At 43.8% G+C, this 21,860-nt stretch overlaps 1 protein-coding gene across 4 annotated transcripts in view; it reads right to left on the bottom strand.

Moving 5' to 3' along the window:
• Positions 1 to 5,862: 5,862 nt before the first annotated feature.
• The window catches only part of LOC126174790 (proton-coupled amino acid transporter-like protein CG1139), a 248,479-nt gene continuing 232,481 nt past the window's right edge, over positions 5,863 to 21,860 (bottom strand). For all 4 annotated transcript variants that reach the window (XM_049921158.1, XM_049921159.1, XM_049921157.1 and 1 more), the window contains 3 exons: positions 17,283 to 17,461; positions 15,395 to 15,564; positions 5,863 to 7,402 (listed from right to left, as the gene is read on the bottom strand). In XM_049921158.1, the coding sequence (XP_049777115.1) occupies positions 7,173 to 7,402; positions 15,395 to 15,564; positions 17,283 to 17,461 (579 nt within the window). In that variant the 3' untranslated portion in view covers positions 5,863 to 7,172. The remainder of the gene's footprint in view (positions 7,403 to 15,394; positions 15,565 to 17,282; positions 17,462 to 21,860) is intronic.

Genomic DNA, 21,860 nt, shown 5'->3' with positions numbered 1-21,860 from the left:
ATAGATAACACCCGTGCGGTTCTAGGCGCTACAGTCTGGAACCGAGAGACCGCTACGTTCTCAGGTTCGAATCCTGCCTCGGGCGTGGATGCGTGTGATGTCTTTAGGTTAGTTAGGTTTAATTAGTTATAAGTTCTAGTCGACTGATGACCTCAGAAGTTAAGTCGCATAGTGCTCAGAGCCATTTGAACCATTTGATAGATAACATTCAATCAGAATTTCTAAACTCATTGGGAGAAGTGGCAACAAAACGACTATTCACGTTGGTGTGTAGAATGTATGAGTCTGGCGACATACCATCTGACTTTCGGAAAAGCGTCGGCCACACAATTACGAAGATGGCAAGAGCTGACAAGTGCGAGAATTACCGCATAATCAGCTTAGCAGCTCATGCATCCAAGTTGCTTGCAAGAATAATATAGAGAAGAATGGACAAGAAAACGAAGGATGCGCTAGATGACGATCAGTTTGGCTTTAGGAAAGGTAAAGGCACGAGAAAGGCAATTCTGATGTTTCGGTTAATAATGGACTAAAGAAAAATCAAGACACGTTCATAGGATTTGTCGACCTGGGAAACGTGTTCGACAACGTAAAATGGTACAAGATGTTCGTAATTCTAAGAAAAGTAGGGGTAGCTATAGGGAGAGACGGCTCATATACAATATGTACAACAGTCAAGAGAGTGGACGACCAAGAGCGAAGTGCTCGTATTAAAAAGAGTGTAAGACAAGGATGTAGCCTTTCGCCCCTACTGTTCAATCTGCACATCGAGGAAACAATGAGAGAAATAGAAGAAAGGTTCAGGAGTGGGATTAAAATTCAAGGTGAAAGGATATCAGTGATACGATTCGCTGGTGACTTTGCTGTCCTGTGTGAAAGTGAAGAAGTCTTACATGATCTGCTGAATAGAATGAACAGTCTAATGAGTACAGATTATGGATTGAGACTAAATCGAAGAAAGACGAAAGTAATGAGAAGTAATAGAAATGAGAACAGCGAGAAACTTATCAACAGGATTGAAGGTCTCTAGTAGATGAAGGTAAGGAATTCTGCTACCAGGGAAGTAAGATAACCAATGACCGATGGAGCAAGGAGTACATCAAAAGCAGACTAGCAATGGCAAAGGGGCATTCCTGGCCAAGGGAAGTCTACTAATATCAAATATCGGCCTTAATTTGAGGAAGAAATTTCTGAGGATGTACGTCTGGAGTACAGCATTGTATGGTAGTGAAACATGGACTGTGGGAAAAACGGAACAGAAGAGAATCGAAGCATTTTAGTTGTGGTGCTACAGATGAGTGTTGAAAATTAGGTGAACTGATAAGATAATCAAAAAATGGTTCAAATGGCTCTGAGCACTATGGGACTTAACATCTACGGTCATCAGTCCCCTAGGACTTAGAACTACTTAAACCTAACCAACCTAAGGACAGCACACAACACCCAGCCATCACGAGGCAGAGAAAATCAATGACCCCGCTGGGAATCGAACCAGGGAACATAAGATAATCACTGAGGAGGTTCTGCGCAGAATTGGAGAGGAAAGGAATATATGGAAAACACTGATAAGGAGAAGGGACGGGATGATAGGACATCTGTTAAGACGGAATGACTTCCATGGTGCTAGAGGGATCTGTAGAGGGCAAAAACTTTAAAGGAAGACAGAGACTGGAATACATCCAGCAATTAATTGGGGACTTAGCTTGCAACTACTACTCTCAGACGAAGAGGTTAGTACAGGAGAGGAACTCGTGGCGGGCTGCATGAAACCAGTCACAAGACTGATGATAAAAAAGAAAGCTAGAATATCTGACGGCACAACGACATGTCAGTGGCATCATGCGTCCTCAGGTGTTACCCCCCCATGCGTCAGTATCATGGTGCCATTGTTTAGCAGGGAAATGCTCGTCCCTGCATGGCACGTCGCACTACGAACTGCCTGCATGACGCTGAGGTACTTAAGTGGCCAGCAAGAGCACAGATTCGTCCTTGACAAGACAAACGTGTGACCAGCTCTGACGTCGACCCTGTCCCATTGCCAGTATCGAGGATATCAAGGACTAGGTACAACAAATATGGGCCGGACTGCCTCAAGAGAGGGTACAACAATCTTAGAACACCCTTCCCAACTGAATAAGTTGGTTGCTTGGTTGATTCGGGGGAGGGGGCCTAGGAGCGACGTCATCAGTCAAATCGGATTAGGGAAGGATGGGGAAGGAAGTCGTCCGTGTCCTTTCACAGGAACCATCCCGCGTCTGCCTGAAGCGATTTATGAAGATCACGGAAAACCTAAATCAGGATGGGCGGACGAAGGTTTGAACCGTCGTCCTGCCGAATGCGTGTCCAGTGTGCTAACCACTGCGACACCTCGCTCGGTCCGAATAAGTCCTGTATCGAGGCGAGAGGTGGTGCAACTTCTTGCAGATAAGCAGGAGCTCGCATTGCAAACTTCTTTGTAAATTATATTAGATTTTGTAATCTCTGAAATAACACCAGATACCCCCTCAAATCTTAAAGTTTTAATTAGGTTTCTACCTCCCCTTCACTTTTTTGTCAGGCCGGGAAATATTCACTTCCATCATGTACATTCCAGTGATGTGGATGGTGCGGGTTCTGGTGCTCTCAAAATAATATTGTTGTATAAGTATTTAACTTGGAAACATGAGTTCGTCTATGACAATCGGTATCTGTACGTCCCTGTAATCGTTCTTCCTATATTGTATTACAGGCAGTCAAAGGCAGCCAATGAGATGGTCGAATGGTATGTGACGATTATTACCACCGAAGGCGGTGGCATCATTGTCACAGCGTAGATCTATGAGCCAAAGCATTATGATCATTTGTTTAACAGCGGGTTGTTACACCTTTGAAACACAGTATAATAGAAATTCTGCTTGGCTTGGATTCTACACGCCCCTGTCAGGATTCCAGAAGTGTGTGGCACCAGATGTCTACGCACAGGTCAAGAAATTTCCGAAATTAACGGGATGGTGGTTTATGGGCGTGCAGCTTACGCCCGATAACTGTTCCAATGGATTAAGATCAGGCACAGTTGCTGGACCAGGCATCAGTGTGAATTCACTACAATGCCCCTAAAACCACTGTAGCCAGATTCTGACCTTTCAACCACGGTTAGACTTCAAGTTTGAAGCGAGGTAGGTCGTCGGTAATAATGTTCACGTAGTTCACTGCTGTCACGATGACTTCGATTACCGCCACAGATTCCATCGAAGCCCAACTCAGTATACCCCGTAACATGAGCTTGCCCTTAACGGCCTGCATTTGTGGCCCGGTGCGTTTCGTGCTGCCATTCACCTGGATGACGGTGTGTAAGGACTCAACCATCGACCTGACGTAAGAAGAAATGCGATTTGTTCGACAGGCGACGGGTTTCTATTTATCCACGAGGAAAACTCAGTGATGCTGTGCCCACTGCAGTCATAACTGACGAGTCATTGGGTTAACACAGGAACATGTAGCGGTCGTGTGGCGTGGAGCTCAGTGCTGCTACAATGGCCTTTGAACGGTGTGCTCTGAAACTGCCCAAACCAGCATTGTTCTTCGTCGTCACATCTGCCACAGATCGCTGCCTGTCCTGGATTACGAAGTGGGGAATCTTCTGATCTCTTTGTATTTGGTGAGACGTTGTCGTCCAATATCACACGGCCTATGCTTTATTTCATCACCCGTTAACCATATCCTATAGATGATCAAGACAGCAGTAAGCCAACAGGCGACCAGCGTCGCCTTTTCAGAGATTCGCATTTCCAGCCGCGGCGCCACAACAATGTGTCCTTTGTCATAACCGCTTATGTCAGTGTATTTCCACATTTGCGGCCCGTGTCTTCGCTGTAGTGACTGCCGATTCGTCTCTGGTCCACTTCTTGCTGCGTTGCGTGCCGCAGGGTCGCCAGCAGGCATTCACTCTCGCAGTGGGCGGTGGTCGTAATGTTTCGGCTCATCAGTGTACAATTCATAGCGCAGCATGTGACGTGCGCAGCATATCGTCCGGTGATGCGTTGCCAATACTACACAGTATGGTGTATCAAACATGAAGACAGCCGTATAAGTATGGACGTAGGAACCTAAGACTGGCTGTGGTTCGAATAAATATGAAATTTTACGACGTAGTCACTCTTGACATTTTACCACAATAATTATTACATCTATTACAGCGCAGATGCGATTTTTCAGAACTGCCTGTTCAAAGACAAAGATTTTTTTTTACTGAGCTACAACGGCTGTTCATTATGCTCATAATTTCCCTACAAATGACGCTTGATGTTTTAGAAAGAATAGAAACGAATATTGCTCGCAGGATGTCAGAATTTAGGAGAAAGAATACCTTGAAGGTTAAAGGTTTTCATATCAGGAGAAGATAGTTCTGCTAAATGCTGGATGTAGCCAGTTGTCTTTGGAAGGACAAACAGTGGCTATCAAAATATCTTTAACCAAGTAGAAGATATTGCATATGTTTCTTGTGTACGATCTCTTTTCTGAAGGCAAGCACTTTCCTCGAATGCTTCCAACAAATTCTTTCTCTATTGAAAAGATGTTTTCTATTTCCTTAATCTCTAATACGGTGCAAATTTTGGTGGAAAGAAGTACTTTAAAATATTCAGAACAGTAGCCAATGAAAACTCTAAACCTCGCAGTCATACTTACATGCTTCAGTCGAATCGAAAAACATGGTGCATTTGAAATAATGGTGGCAGCTTTTTGGACACCAGGGGAGCATCTAAACTTGTGTTGATCATCTCTCAAAATTCAAATAGTGTAAAGTCATGCGAGAGCTTAAAAAGTTACGTAAATTTAGTATTTTATCCATCTTCAGGAACTGTAGTTGTATACATCGAAAAAATCTGAAATCAATTGCATAACAGAAAATTAATTTCTTTACCGGTTTGACACTCGCAAATAATGCGATTGGTATAACATTCTGAAGAAGGGCACTATGTCCGAAAACCGGTCAAGGAATTATTCTATTATGCAGCTGGTTGTCGATTTTTTCGCTATATCTTACGTAAATGTCCGAGAATTGATAGAAAATTCCTCACAGGAAATGCTTTAGCAGTTCTTCCAAATTTTTACGTACCGTTTGTTGGTTGCAGATTTTTTGTCCTCGATAATCTCTGTACAACTGCTAATTTCCCCGAGGTGAATGATGACCTTAAAGACTGAGGATTTCTTGCGAAATAGACTTTTCACCACGAGTGGGTGAATTACTGTGGCCAAGGTGCAAGAAATACTTTGGATTGCGAAAATAATTTAAGGGGTGATACCGATAAGTTTCAGACAATTTGAAAATATTTGTAAACAGTACAACAGTGGCAGTGGTAGTTTCAAATTTCATCTTCAACGGCGCGGACGTGGTAATCAGCATGTCACTTATTTCGTGCAATGTATCATTGAATGATCGACGTGTAGTGTACTTGAGAAGACTACAGAAAACATTCTGACCTCTCTCGTGTAACTGAATGTGTGTGTGTGTATGTGTGTGTGTGTGTGTGTGTGTGTGTATGTGTGTGTGTGTGTGTGTGTGTGTGTGTGCGTGTGTGCGTGCGTGTGCGTGTGCGTGTGCGTGCATATGCTGTGCTCAGATGGATTTGGTTCTTATATTTTCATGTTCTTTGTGGCTGTTAGTGCAGTAAATAATGTTTTAATTTTTATTTGGTTTCGTTCGAAATGATACTTTTTGCACTACGTGCTAACACTCAGTATCAGTTGGCCATGTTAGATTTGGTCCTCCGACTGTGACGTCATCCAAGTATTTCTTGAGCTATTCGATCAAATGGTTCTTTCTTACTTCAGAGAAAAGCACTCTACATCTTCAGGGTTTTTGCTTAAGAAATAAGTATTGCATAAACAACAAAATTTTATTAGGATTGTCAATGTTACTATAAAATATTATCACAGGTATAAAAACTGTTATATAGTTAATACTGTACAAAGCTCTTTCGGCATTACCGACGGGTCAGTTAGTTAAGATCCGTCTTTTCAAACGTCCAGACGCAGTTTCTTGTTAGTCCCATATTTTTCATTGTTTTACACACAGCGTTAAAGATATCACGTTCGACGCATTCAAATTATTGATGTGTAAAACTCGATATCAGGTACTAAACTGTTAGTCTGCAGCAGCAGCTAGGCAGATTCCAGCGTTACGAGAACGTCTATTCCGTTATCGGTACTTGGTGCTGCTCTGACATACTGCACATTTAGAAATTTTTCACCTATTGCCAAATAACGAAAATTATGAATAAAATTACATTTTTGCAAGTTCGCACGAAATCAGATCGCTGACTATCTCAATTGTGACACAGGCTTCTGGACTGTAGTGTACGTTACAACATGTGCGAACGACGAGAGTGGTCAGATGGAGGCACTGAGTCGTTGCACCGGGAAGGCTTTCCATCTGACTTTCCCTGACGCACTGCTGCATCAGTGTTTCCGCGTTTCTCTTGTTCGGTAACTCGACACTTGATGGTGTTGGCCCCTCTGGAGGAGGAGATGAAGGCTACCAAAGAGTTGCATTCAGTAAACAGTCTTACACTCACAGTTTGTGCTACCTCTTGACAATGTAACAATTCGATTTCTTCATTGCGGATGTAAGAATAATTCCTACTGTTATTGGCAAATACCCAATGCTGGTGCACAGTAATGCTGCCATTTCCGTTCTGTACTTTCTCAAAAGACAGCTCCAGCTCTCTTGCAGTGGAACCAGTAACACGTAATGGAAGCTGCACATATGTGCACTGCTAAGCTTTCACACAACTAGACTGTCTGCAGCTAACTTTCGTTCGACTATCATTTAGAATTACCTTAAGAAAGTTGTGTAGTGCAGACTCTGCCACGAATAGAGGTACTTACGGCGCTCTCTTAAAGTTTTCATTCACACTTTTATCGATTCCTCGTGTTCTCCTGTGTAGGTTGGAGGGCACAGTTAACTGCAAAGTGACGCAATACATCAGGTTTTCGGTGTGGACGTATGTACCGAGACACTTGGAGCCTCAGTCGCTTTCACTGGCAACAGGTAAATCTTCAGCCGACTCCTTCACGAGGAAGTGAACAGCTTTTTATTGTCCGTGATTGCGAACGTGGACGGTGCTTTTTCGCGTGACACAAGCGTCGACGCCCCGGGCGATGCGGTAGGATAAGTGTCGAGCAGCGGCGCCTCAGTAGGTGGCGATGATGTCGAGCAGGCTGGCGTAGACGCCGGTGACGAGCGCGAACAGCGAGAAGACGCAGACGAAGGCGTTGCGCGCGTGCCGCCACCAGCGCGCCGTCTCCCAGAAGGTGGCGCTGTCGATCACCGCCGGGCACAGCAGGCCCAGCGTCGACGCGAAGACGGCGCCCACCAGCGTGATGATGGGGCCCAGGTCGGGCACCGCCGCCGCCACGGCCACTGCCACAACAACAGCTGCCGTTAGCGAAATCAGACTGCTCCTCCCTCGGAGGTCATCTTAAGTCTAATACAAAAAGAGAAGGAAATATCCGAATGGGATGGAAATTGAGCAAGTCGGTAACGCGCTGGTCCACATCTTGCCATTGCGCAAGCAGTTATTTGGCTTGGCACTGATTCATACAGTTCCGGGTGTCTTCCTGAGGGATATCGTGCCAAATAGTGTCCCGTTGCCTCGTTACATCCTCAAACATTCCTAACTGGTTGGAGGATCCTGTCCATAATGCTCCAAATGTTCTCAAAATGGTTCAAATGGCCCTGAGCACTATGGGACTTAACATCTGAGGTCATCAGTCCCCTAGAACTTAGAACTACTTAAACCTAACTAACCTAAGGGCATCACACACATAAATGCCCGAGGCAGGGTTCGAACCTGTGACCGCAGCGGTCGCGCGGTTCCAGACTGAAGCGCCTAGAACCACTCGGCCACACCGGCCGGCAAATGTTCTGAATTCCGGAGAGTTATCGGTGACCATACTGGTCAATGTAGAGTTTGACAAGGACGAAGACACGCAATACAAACTCTTTGAGGCAGCCGCGGATGATACCCTAAGGGACCACCTACGAAATGAAATGGCGCCATAGGCCATCACTTCTCCATGCCGGGCTGTATGATGGCCGACAGTCTGGCTGGTATCCCACCATTGTCCGGCGCGTCTCCAGACGCGTCTTCAGCCTGGAATCTCATTGACTGTATTAGAATTGAGGCCCGATGATAGGGGAAGCGCCGGACAGCAGTGGGATACCAACGTGTTTGTGGCCCGCCATGCAGCCCGAAACCAGCTCTGTGTGCCATTTCTTTTCATTGCGTGACTACTTTGGTTGTCATCCGTGGCACAATTACAGCAAGAGGTACGTCGACGATATTCACTTCCCGTTTTGTTGCCCTCAATGCCAGCCATGCTGGCCATATATTTTCACAACCTAACGCCCGCCTGCACACGAAAAGAGTTTCTACTGCTTGTCTTCGTACTTGCCAGACCCTATCTTGGCCAGAAATGTCACTCGATCTCTCTGCAACTGGGAACGTTTGGAGTACTATGGGGACGGCCCTCCATCCAGCTGTGCAGTTTCACGATCTAACTCTCCAAATGAAATTTGGTAAGAAATCCAGCTTAACGACATCCAACAACTCTATATCAGTCAGTGCCAAGACGAATAACTTGCATAAGAGCCAGAGGTGGACGAATCCGTCATTCGGTTGTTCAATTTTTGAAGCTCTTTCTTTTGAATAAATCATCCAATTTTTCTGAAATTGTAACGATTTTTTTGTCTGTGCATGTACATCACATCTACCGATATCCGTCCCAAGCGGATAGTTCCTTCGTGATCCGTCATTTTTTTTATATTTTAGAGTGTGCCTTTGTCGTTGATGAAAGAAGACATTTGATGGCAGAGACTGTGAACATCGTGGGTTCAGCTGCTTCGTTACAAGCGGCAATAGTTATTACACATCGGTCCTGGCCATGCGAGTCGGCCGCCAGGTAAACTACGAAAACTGCAATACCTTTAGAACAAGCGTAGGTCTCCTCCAATACAGAAATTTCTGCGTCTTCGTAGATGGGAGGAAATCCGCTGTCAAAACACCGCAAGAATGTGTGCCTCAAAAATGTGTGATTTCGTTCATCCTATTCGACCTTTACTTTAACGACCTGCTGGCGCTACAGCGCGGTCTGTGCAGTTTATTCGCAAATGACACTGTGTTCCTTATGACGGGACGAAACATGGAATAGTTCATTAACAGAGTAGAAAGCCAAGTATACATCATGCAATTTTGTCATATGCTGACATGTTGGAGACCGTGGCTGTTTTTGAAGACAAATGTTGATGGTGTTAGGACAGCAACCAGCCATAAATTTACTTTGAGTTCCTTTATTCAAAGGATGATGATGAATCGCAACGATTCGAAACCGGTAACGGTTTCCTTTGAATAAAGGAACTCAAAGTAAATTTGTGGCTGGTTGCTGTCCTAACACCATCAACAAGTATACATCGTCGAAATATGACCAGAAGACAACAAAATGAAGCTAAAACCTTATAGAAAGAGTCTCAGACCTTTTTACAGAAAGGAGAGGACTAATAATTAGAGCACTCCAAATACTTGACCAAGATATCCATTGATCAGCAATGAAACAATACTTAGGTATCTACCTGAATAAATCATTAATGTTCAGAACTAACACAACAGAAAGAAATTAGTTAACTTATAAACTGCCGCTTCACATTAATGTGTCGAACTGTCAAAAATCTGAATAATCGTCTTTTGCGATGCGGACTGCTGCGAGACGTGCATTAAGAGACTCAATCAGGTTTTGGAAGGTACCGACAGGGATGTGGGGCTACGGCGACTTCAGTGCGCTTGATACCAGATCCACGGCGCGAAAGTCCCGATCGAGATTGTCCCATATATTCTCGACTGGATTTTAATCTGGAGAGATTGGTGGCCAACACACACGCAACAGCGAGCTATGTGACACGTTTCGTTGTCCTGCTGACTGAAGACAACGTGTCCTGTAGACAAGGATAAATGTACATAGTTTTGTTGAACAATTCTGCGTTCTAGAATTACGAGATCGGCCAGTGAATGCCGCGAAACCTTTTCCCAGACCAAAGCTATTGCAGGGTATTTGCTTTCAGACGTTTCAGGCTGTACACGCCGACGCCCATCTGTCCGATGAAGCACAAAACATGATTCATCTGAGAAGGCCACCTGCCGCCTCTCACTGCACGTCCTGTTGCAGCACTGGCGTGCAAATTCGAGCTTTCGTCGCCAGTGAACAGCAGTCGGCGTGGGTACATGAACCAGAAGCTTGCTGCAAAGGCCCATCCATAGCAACGTTAGCCAAACATTCGTTGACGAGACACTGTTCGTAGACCCTTGATTCATTGGGGTGGTCAGTCGCTCAGCAGTTGTGCATGCATTCCCTCGTGCACATCTCCGCTGCCGTCGTTCAACCCTCCCATCTATGTCCCATGTAGCAGTACGGTTTTCGATAGCACCAATTGCCATGAACAACATTCTTTAACCACTGCGGCACGCGAACAGTATACAAACGTAGTAGTTTCGGAAATGCTTCCATCCTTGGCTAGAAATCCAATGATGACGCCCACCTAGACGACACATGAATCGTTTCTTATCCACATTACTACAATGACTGCAATGTTTTCTGGGTTCCCCGACACGCTTTGCGTACCCTCCACTGCTAGTACTGCCGGTGAATGGTTATATCCAAAACTACAACTCAGCTTTATAAACTGACAGTCCTACTGGATGCGTGGATTGAGGAACCGCCTGTGAAACTATCATTAGATTCCAACTAACACTTCGGAATTGTGGAATGAGATAGTCCGTCTAAGCTCCAAGGTGGGCTAACCACTCATATACCGTCTGTTATGAGAAATATGTAAAGCAAAAGTTTGTAGACCACTCCTATATTGTACTGAAGAGATAGATCTGCCTCACAATACTGCCAGCCAGCTTCGTCATGTCACAAATGTCAATCAAAATTAACAAAAATCACAGGAACGATGAACCAATTCGATTCGCCATGAAAGGAACACCACGAGCAAGACGGTAAAAAGGAAGACAATGAAACGCAGATCAAAATATTTCGCCTAACAGGACCGACTGGTGAGCCGAAATCCGCTTTGGAAATGTGGTCAGTAAAATCCCACAATGCCAGTTTCTTGTGGGGCAGCCACCTCTACGCCAGTCTCTGGTACCCGCCACTGCCGTTGGACTCCCATTAAAACACTTCGTTCCATTCTACTCTGCCTAATACGTCCTTTCGACCTTCCTTACAGCCAAGGGTTTTAGTCGGTAGTGCTCGGTGACAGTCAGTAGACTCTGAAGACATTCTCACTGGATACCTGTGCTACGTCAGTGGAAATTTCTGAACTTGGTCACCTGTCACAGATTCGCGTCACGTGGAATACACTGAACCTCTGGAACTCCCAGAGTCGGCTCCTCCTACTTCGGTTATTTTGCTGTCGACGCAACATTTTTTCCCAGGTGCTCAGATTCAACGATTTAGAAAATGACAACATTTCCGCTGTTCACTGCAATTATTCTTTATTCTCCGCTACTGGTCAATTTCAGGTGTTGGGATACTGTCATTGGGGCGGTAGCTGCCTGGACCGGACCGTAGCTACATACTACGCTGCACCAATAACGAAAAATGAACAACAGTTATAGTCAACGGTGGAAATGTTGCCATTTCAGAAATTTCTTATGTTTATGGTAGCTGCCTGAAGAAAACTAACAACCCAAGTTGTATTAACGTCTGATGACCAGTAAATACTGTAACTATAACAGTGTATATTTGTTTTCTGTAGATTAGTCAAGTAGTTTTCGTTCCTCAATTCCTGCTTAGGCCACTGTTTGTGTAATATTATTTTTATGTATGCTGTCATTGGCAGCGTTAAGGTACTTGAGAAACTTCATTCTCAAACTGATGTTCCACAAGCGAAATTTTATTAGAAACTGACTTTTTCTTCGTGGGGGGCCATAGTCATATAGAACTTTTCGAAAGATGTTTCCTCCATTTGACTACAAAATACTACTAATTTATTTCAAACAGTCATGACTTCGGTTTTGTAGCCATTCTTATATGCAAGTTGAAATGTCACAAAATGTCCTATCTGACTAACATTTTGTGTCATTCCAACATGCACTTTAGAATGGCTACAAAACGGAAATCATGACTGTTTGAAATAAACAGCCATTCTAAAGTGCATGTTGGAATGACACAAAATGTTAGTCAGATAGGACATTTTGTGACATTTCAAATTGCATATAAGAATGGCTACAAAGCCGAATTCATGACTGTGTGAAATAATTGAACAGTAATTGACAGTCAAATAGCGGAAATTTCTTTCAAATAGTTATTACAAAAATGCCTTATGAGTTCGGGTATATAATGCACTCAAACGTTTGACTGGCAATAACTAAATTATCGGTCAAACGCCAAAATTATTTGCTTTATCAGCAATCTTTCGAGAGATTTTATCCATTATCGTCGAGTGAACATCGCATCACAAACTTCTAGATGATGATGATGATATGGCTATTTTGTGAAGTTCAGTCGTATGTTACATGGTGTCGCACATGTCACTGGAAAAACTTTGGAAGGCTTCATCTTCTGGTATTGAGCAACACAGGCGCAACACGTGCCAAAAGCAGTATCTCGCGACATACACTTCAATGATGGATATGACAGTTCACGTGTAGATAACAGAATGAGGACCTTGTAACGTGTCTGGACGACGTAAATAACGTTGGTGGTCTTTTGCTGTGTACTTTATTTGTAAAATGCTTGACCGCATCAGCGACTGGTCATTGAGATGTCTCGAATGATGATAATGATGTAAGACCTCACTGGTGTTTGCCCACTGAGATGTCTCGAATGATGATAATGATGTAAGACCTCACTGGTGTTTGCCCAAAAACGTGAAAGTATGTAACAAAAGTTTCCTTACTGTTTCTTTACCACGGAACATCTCCTGTATCCTGTCCGTGTGATAAACATATGAATTTTCACTTACCCCTAATTTTATAACCAATCAGTGTTTTCTTTAACACGCTATTTTACAACAGTAAGGTTGTCCCCACATATGTGCAGTTCTCAAATTCTCCCTCTCACATAATCACCCCCTTAGGTCACTGCAACTCAAAAAAGTACACCATAAGCCATCATGATTCATACCATTAGTAAAACTTCTAGAGGAGCAGACGCTACTGATAATTTTTTGGGGTGACTATGTCCAACTTAAATGGAAAACCACAGAGTACTTCGAAAACTGAGAGTCTACTTCTCTCTAAGCTTGGGGTAATTACACACAAAACTATAGGAATACCACTGGGAAGGGGTTTATGTAGAGCGTCGAAACGGAGTGTATAACATTAGGAAAGAGATAACGTTAAGTACTTGTAAGAAGCAATGTCATATACTATTGCAGAAATGAAGGTTACGTAAGAAGTAGACAAATGGGTTATGTATTAAAAGGAGATGTTATTGTGAAACATTGGGCTCAAGGCTCAAAAAAAAAAAAATGGTTCAAATGGCTCTGAGCACTATGGGACTCAACTGCTGTGGTCATAAGTCCCCTAGAACTTAGAACTGCTTAAACCTAACTAACCTAAGGACAGCACACAACACCCAGCCATCACGAGGCAGAGAAAATCCCTGACCCCGCCGGGAATCGAACCTGGGAACCCGGGCGTGGGAAGCGAGAACGCTACCGCACGACCACGAGATGCGGGCCTCAAGGCTCAAGAAGAAGTTTGTGCGCTTTGCCGCTCGGAGCACAGTGGAAATGAAGGGTAACGTAAGAACTGGAGAAGACAGACATATATATATATATATATATATATATATATATATATATATATATATATATATATATATATATATAGCATTTATTATGCACACGTTACAAATATAAATAATACATAAAATGAAAGAGCAACTCAAACAGTTTTGTTTGTATACCTGTGCGCAAAGGGAAGAGAGTGGAACGACCAAGAGTGACTGGAGAGCGTGCTGGATGAGTGAGAGGCTTTCACGCGTAGCACCAAGAAATTAGTTCGGATAGCTAGTCATGATTTAGCATTTCCAGTGATGTCTCTCTGGAGACCTTAAAGAAGACGCTTACAACTACGTCCTTATCGTCTGCAGTTGTTACAAGCTGCAAAAAGCCTACAGCGTACGTTTTATATGTCAGCTTTGCAAACGAATCGTTGCTGCATGACGATGAAGATATTCTGGATTTTGTCGTCTTCGGTGATGACTTGACATTTCATCTAAGTGAACACTTGTAAGAAAAGCTGTTTCAGCAGCTCTTTCACTTTATGTGTTATTTATAAGTTGAGTTAATAAACACTACAATGCCTTAGAACCCGTACATTCATTTTGTAACGCCGTGTATATGCATGGTGTCTGTTGTGTCGGACGTGTCCGGCAGAACAGACGCCACTGTATGAAACATTGGCTGTTAATTACATGAATTAAGAGAAACCAGTGACATCAGCGCCATATTTGGGCTTTGAAATAAATCCAAAGACGACAGGTGACAACTTTCACCGAAACGAGACTCGAGCCCGGATTCCCCACTTAATGTGGGCGGTCTCCTTGATCGTATCAGCTATCTTGGCACGCTTTCCGTCAGACCCAAATTTCCGTCCCTGTCGTTCGTAAGTAGCTTCCCTGTCCATTCCCCTCCTGCTGGCAGCCCACCCGATTCCCACAGGAGTTCGTACGCAATGTGCATCCGTTCTGAAACATCTGTAAGAGCCGTCGCATGAAGATATGTACACGTATATAAGGGTGGTGTCTGCTCTGCCGAACACACGTCTGCATGTCTTCATGTCTGTGGCCGTGACGGCTCTTACAGTTGTTTCAGGTCCGAATTCCTTTGGGAACCAGGGTGAGCTGCCAGCAGGAGAATGGACAGTGATGCTTCTTGCGTACGACGGGGTGCGACTGTGGACCCGATGGGAAGCGTCCCAGGACAGCCGATCCGGTTAAGGCGACCCCTAGCGTTAAGTGGGAAATCCAGGTTCGAGTCAAGGTCCCGGCAAAAAGTTACATCTGACGTCTTCGGATTTATTTCAGAGACCAAATGCAGCTGACGTCGTCGGTTTGTATTAATTTTTGGAGCACAAAACTGGTTATAATTTTCTGGTCAGGGAAAATACAGCAGATAGGTCTACAGGGACATGGAAGAATATTATGAAGGAATAAGAGGTTGGTGGAGCATGTTCTGTGGCGTCCAGGGCTAGCGGCACGGCCGTGGTGGAAGAATTTAAGGGAGCTTACTCAAAATAGGAGTAACCAACACAGGTATATCGGGCAAACACAGTGCACTATAGAAGTAATTTGAGGTCGGTGCCAGACTGATTATTATCGTACGGCGTCCATGCTATTGTAGACTCACCTGTGAGCATGACTGTGAGGAAGCGGTAGCCGAACTCGGCGGGATTGGCCCAGGCGTGCGGCAGACGCGGCTTCATCCGCCTCATAACGATCTCGGTTGGCACGTAGAACTGCAGCCCGTACGAGAAGATGGTGGCCACGGCGATCAGCACTTTGACGGCTTGCGCCAGCCTGCACGCACACGCAGCACCAGCATTAGTCATAAATCACAACGCAACATCACACACGTGCGCCACTGTTAGCCGCGACTTCACGTTCTGCTGTGGAAGCCTTAGTACAAACTTCTATGATGAAGTAGTGTTAGAGGCGGTATGTGACCTCACATTCAGCCGGAATATTTTTCAGCAGCTGACAATGTATCCGGAAACCAAACTGACTTGACTTTCTCTCGGTGGAGCCTAAACCAACTGAATTTTTTTGCAAGAGATTATGAGTGTCATTTCTTGAATTTACGTTTTGCTGGAACCCAATTCCTTCACTCTCCTCTCTTCACCTTTCCCTCTCCGCCCTTCAGCCTTTTCCCTTCCCCTCAAATTCATCAAATACTTTCCGCTATTATACTTTCCCCCATCCACTTGCTCCTTTCTACCTTTTCCCCTCATTCTTTAACTATCACTGCTTTTCACTCTTTCCTTCGTCCAGTCTTTAGAATTTATTTATTTTTTTTTTTTTTCACGACGCTAAAATTGCCTGGTTGTACGTTCGTTACCGTACACAACTTCATGCCGTATAAAATTTTCAGACTCGATGAAATAGTAATATTCTCATTGGGCATCTCTGATTCGTGTTACAACCAAATTTTTTATCTGTTTCTCTTCCATTATCCATGTACCGTCATCTGCTAACGATGCAGAACCGCATGTCAAACAAATAACAGGTGATAACGAGTCTGACGAAACTGCGAAACTCGCATACCGAAATTCCCCTAAATACATCCTGTACTGCCGTTCCCTTCTTTGATTTTAAGAAAATAGATTTAATTATAGACTCATGATGTAAGGGGCGCTCGGAGTCTGAGAGAGTTGCTGTAGCGTACATGCGACGTAACACGATTCCGATACGGGTATATGAGCACCGTCATGTAGCCAATGGGTTAATGCGGATTTCGTGTCTTTCCGACGTGCACGCGGCAAACGTGGAAACGTGGACTATGGCGACGTTATTACAAAACGAGTCCAATCAGGATCAATGTGCTGTTATTCTTTTCTTAGCTGTCGAAGGACAAACACCAGTGGGTATAAATCGGAGCATGAAGAACGTACATGGGACAACATGTCTGCCGAAAAACAGCGTTGTGGAATGATTCGACAAGGGGGCTGCTGCTTCCTGATAACGCACGTTACCGTAAAATGTCGTAACACAGAAGTTATGCCAAATCAGTAGGGTCGACGATTGCCGTCAGAGGAGGACGTGCGGAACGCAGTTACGGACTTCTTCACACAGCAGCACACGGTAGTTTACCAAACGGGTATCTCATAACTGGTTCGTCAATGCCACGGCGATTTTGCCTGATTGACATACCGATCATGGATTGTATGGGCTTCTAACAGAAACTTTTTGATCACCCTTTGTTCTAACAATTCAACCGAACATCCTGGAAAACACACACACTCATATATATATATATATATATATATATATATATATATATATATATATATATATATATATATCACATCCTGTAATAACATGCAAGGAAATAGAAGGTAAGAGTACCAGTCTACACTAACATTACTCGAATAAAGAGGAGAAAATATCTATTCGTGGGAGAAAACTGAGAACTGAAAGGTAGAAGGCAAATGACAGTGCATATAAAGACAAATTAAGTATGTGGTGAAGGAAAATACAGATGGAGAACTAGAGATGAGAAAATATATATGGCTTCTTACGGTTCTGCTGATGGCAAATTTAGTGTGATGCTGCCCTCAGTATCGTCTCCGTATTTCAGGTATCCAAAGAAGCCGATGACGGCGTAGAGACCGATGACGATGCCCATGGCGATGTTGAGAACTCCTGGGCAGCCCAGGAAATGCGTCGGGTTCCTCATGCTGTTCTCCACTGGCAGCACCTGCACAGTTGTAGGCCAAACTGTCAGCACAGAAACCCTTTGCTCTGAAGTGTCTGCGTGCAGCGAGCAGCCAACTAAAACACAATCTGCAAACCGTGGTCTAATTAGATTGTTAAAGGGTGAGGCTGCTGGACAGATTCTAAGTAGATTCCATAACCACTAAAGAGGACTTCCAATTCGCGATACCCAATCGAAGTAGTCACCTGTCCCGTTCACTCATTTCCTCCTGTCAAGCTGTTGCTGTACAGCCCTTTAGCCACATGGTAGATTGCAGTGGCCACATTGTATACAGGGTGTTACAAAAAGGTACGGCAAAACTTTCAGGAAACATTCCTCACACACAAAGAAAGAAAATATGTTATGTGGACATGTGTCTGGAAACTCTTACTTTCCATGTTAGAGCTCATTTTATTACTTCGCTTCAAATCACATTAATCATGGAATGGAAACACACAGCAACAGAACGTACCAGCGTGACTTCAAACACTTTGTTACAGGAAATGTTCAAAATGTCCTCCGTTAGCGAGGATACATGCATCCATCCTCCGTCGCATGGAATCCCTGATGCGCTGATGCAGCCCTGGAGAATGGAGTATTGTATCACAGCCGTCCACAATACGAGCACGAAGAGTCTCTACGTCTGGTACCGGGGTTGCGTAGACAAGAGTTTTCAAGTGCCCCCATAAATGAAAGTCAAGAGGTTTGAGGTCAGGAGAGCGTGGAAGCCATGGAATTGGTCCGCCTCTACCAATCCATCGGTCACCGAATCTGTTGTTGAGAAGCGTATGAACACATCGACTGAAATGTGCAGGAGCTCCATCGTGCATGAACCACACGTTGTGTCGTACTTCTAAAGGCACATGTTATGGCAGCACAGATACAGTGTCCCGTATGAAATCATGATAACGTGCTCCATTGAGCGTAGGTGGGAGAACATGGGGCCCAATCAAGACATCACCAACAATGCCTGCCCAAACGTTCACAGAAAATCTGTGTTGATGACGTGATTGCACAATTGCGTGCGGATTCTCGTCAGCCCACACATGTTGATTGTGAAAATTTACAATTTGAACACATTGGAATGAAGCCTCATCCGTAAAGAGAACATTTGCACTGAAATGAGGATTGACACATTGTTGGGTGAACCATTCGCAGAAGTGTACCCTTGGAGGCCAATCAGCTGCTGATAGTGCCTGCACACGCTGTACTTGGTACGGAAACAACTGGTTCTCCCGTAGCACTCTCCATACAGTGACGTGGTCAACGTTACCCTGTACAGCAGCAACTTCTCTGACGCTGACATTAGGGTTATCGTCAACTGCACGAAGAATTGCCTCGTCCATTGCAGGTGTCCTCGTCGTTCTAGGTTTTCCCCAGTAGCGATTCATATGCTGGAATGTTCCGTGCTCCCTAAGACGCCGATCAATTGCTTCGAACGTCTTCCTGTCGGGACACCTTCGTTCTGAAAATCTGTCTCGATATAAACGTACCGCGCCACGACTATTGCCCCGTGCTAATCCATACATCAAATGGGCATCTGCCAACTCCGCATTTGTAAACATTGAACTGACTGCAAAACCACGTTCGTGATGAACACTAACCTGTTGATGCTACGTACTGATGTGCTTGATGCTAGTACTGTAGAGCAATGAGTCGCATGTCAACACAAGCACCGAAGTCAACATTACCTTCCTTCAATTGCGCCAACTGGTGGTGAATCGAGGAAGTACAGTACATACTGAAGAAACTAAAATGAGCTCTAACATGGAAATTAAGCGTTTCCGGACTCATGTCCACATAACATCTTTTCTTTATTTGTGTGTGAGGAATGTTTCCTGAAAGTTTGGCCGTACCTTTTTGTAACATCCTGTATATGCAGGTGTGCAAAACACAAAAAGATTTTTTCCAGAATGGAAAGGTGACTTGTTTGGATATCAATAAACCAGACTACTTACACTTCACTTCCAGTTCCCACCATTTGAAAAATCTTGTTTCTATTCATGGAATAAGCAAGTTTACTTAAGCCTACAGACACTCGGTTGTATAACGTGAGCCCGTCCAAACTCTGATAGGCCGAGCAGTTGCCTTAGCAAAACACGGCAGGGAGATAACCACAACATCGATAGCGTTGTGTATACAACAATAAACTGTAAGGAAAGGTGATTATACCGTTAATTCACCAGCAGCTACTGCTTTCGCATGACAGAGCATACTAAGCAATATTAATCATACCTTCTCGTTTCAAGACAGTGTCCACTGCATTCAGTTTTACTTCCAAGTCCTTTACTGTCTCTGACACAATTACAATGATATCGTCAAACCTCAAGCTTTTAAACTCTTCTCCCTGAAATTTAATCCATACTCCAAATTTTTCTTTATTTCCCTTACTCCTTGCTCAATGTATAGATTGAACAACATCGGAAATAGGCTACTACCTTGTCTCACTCCCTTCTCAACCACCTCTTCCCTTTCATGACCTTCCACTCTTATAACTGCTGTCTGGTTTCTATAAAACTTGTAAATAGTCTTTCGATCCCTGTATTTTAGCCTTGATACCTTCAGAATTTCAAAGAAAATATTCCTGCCAGCATTGTCAAAAGCTTTCTATTCGTTTACAAATGCTATATACATAGATTTGCCTTTCCTTAAACGATCCTCTAAGAGAAGTCGTATGGTCAGTATTACCCTGCGTGTTCCTACATTTCTCCGGAATCCAGTCTGATATTTCCTGAGGTCGGCTTCTACCAGCTTTTCCTTTCTTGTGTAAAGAATTCTTGTTAGTATTTTGCAACCATCACTCATTAAACTGACAGTCCGTTAATATTCACAATGTCAGGACCTGCTTTCTTTAGAACTGGAATTGAAGTCTAAGGTTATTTCACCTGTTTCGTGCATTTTGCACACCAGATGGAATAGTTTCGTCATGGCTGGCTTCCCCAATACTATCAGTAGTTAGGACGAAATGTCCTCTACTCCAGAAGCCTTGTTTTGATTTACGTCTGTCAGTGCTCTGTCACACTCTTCTCGCAGTATCATACCTCCTGTCTTATCCTCGTCTATGTCCTTTTTCACTTCTATAATACTGTCTTCATCTCCTGCCTCAGTTGAAATACATTACCTGCTATATGATCCAGTAATACTACAGTACTATGGATGTTAATGCGATCAGAGTGTATGATGTAAGTTATCGAAGATCATCATCAATTATTTAATCTGAGAAAAGGCTACTGTAGTAACTGCTTCACCACATGTCACATAGACCAGTGGTGATTCTCAGTCTTTGCTGTCTTGTTAAACTTAACTTACTACAAGGTAGCGCACTGAACCACCTGTAAACAGATGGTACTCGATTGTTGCATTGAACATACTTTCTCCAGACTCTCTCCCACTGAAAACACCACCTCATGGGTTGTCGAGATACTGACACGCAACCAAACTTGTAAATTGAGCTCATAATGTCTGTAAATGAGTCTACGATCATGTTATGACACATTATTTGTGAAGATCCGTCTCGATCACACAAATTTTACCATTCAAAATTGCCGGTTTCGGCTAATGCCATCTTCAGATCTGTTACAAATACAAAAAATGGTGTAACCAACTAAGTTCAGTTAGCTGAAACAAAACCTATAACAGGCCTAGTGATAAGTAAGAAAAAAATATTTACACGATTGACAACCATGCGTACAAGACATATATTGTATAAAATATTCTGATGTTGGTATCAACATCAAAATCTATATATGTACATCTACATCTACATCCATACTCCGCAAGCCACCTGACGGTGTGTGGCGGAGGGTACCTTCAGTACCTCTATCGGTTCTCCCTTCTATTCCAGTCTCGTATTGTTCGTGGAGAAAAGGATTGTCGGTATGCCTCTGTGTGGGCTCTAATCTCTCTGATTTTATCCTCATGGTCTCTTCGCGAGATATACGTAGGAGGGAGCAATATACTGCTTCACTCTTCGGTGAAGGTATGTTCTCGAAACTTTGACAAAAGCACGTACCGAGCTACTGAGCGTCTCTCCTGCAGAGTCTTCCACTGGAGTTTATCTATCATCTCCGTAACGCTTTCGCGATTACTAAATGATCCTGTAACGAAGCGCGCTGCTCTCCGTTGGATCTTCTCTATATCTTCTATCAACCCTATCTGGTACGGATCCCACACTGCTGAGCAGTAATCAAGCAGTGGGCGAACAAGCGTACTGTAACCTACTTCCTTTGTTTTCGGATTGCATTTCCTTAGGATTCTTCCAATGAATCTCAATCTGGCATCTGCTTTACCGACGATCAACATTATATGACCATTCCATTTTAAATCACTCCTAATGTGTACTCCCAGATAATTTATGGTATTAACTGCTTCCAGTTGCTGACCTGCAATTTTGTAGCTAAAT

The sequence above is a fragment of the Schistocerca cancellata genome, chromosome 3, assembly GCF_023864275.1.
Source record: "Schistocerca cancellata isolate TAMUIC-IGC-003103 chromosome 3, iqSchCanc2.1, whole genome shotgun sequence".
NCBI lineage: Eukaryota > Metazoa > Arthropoda > Insecta > Orthoptera > Acrididae > Schistocerca > Schistocerca cancellata.
Note: the sequence above shows the minus strand (reverse complement) of the source record. Positions and strands in the feature narration are given on the sequence as shown.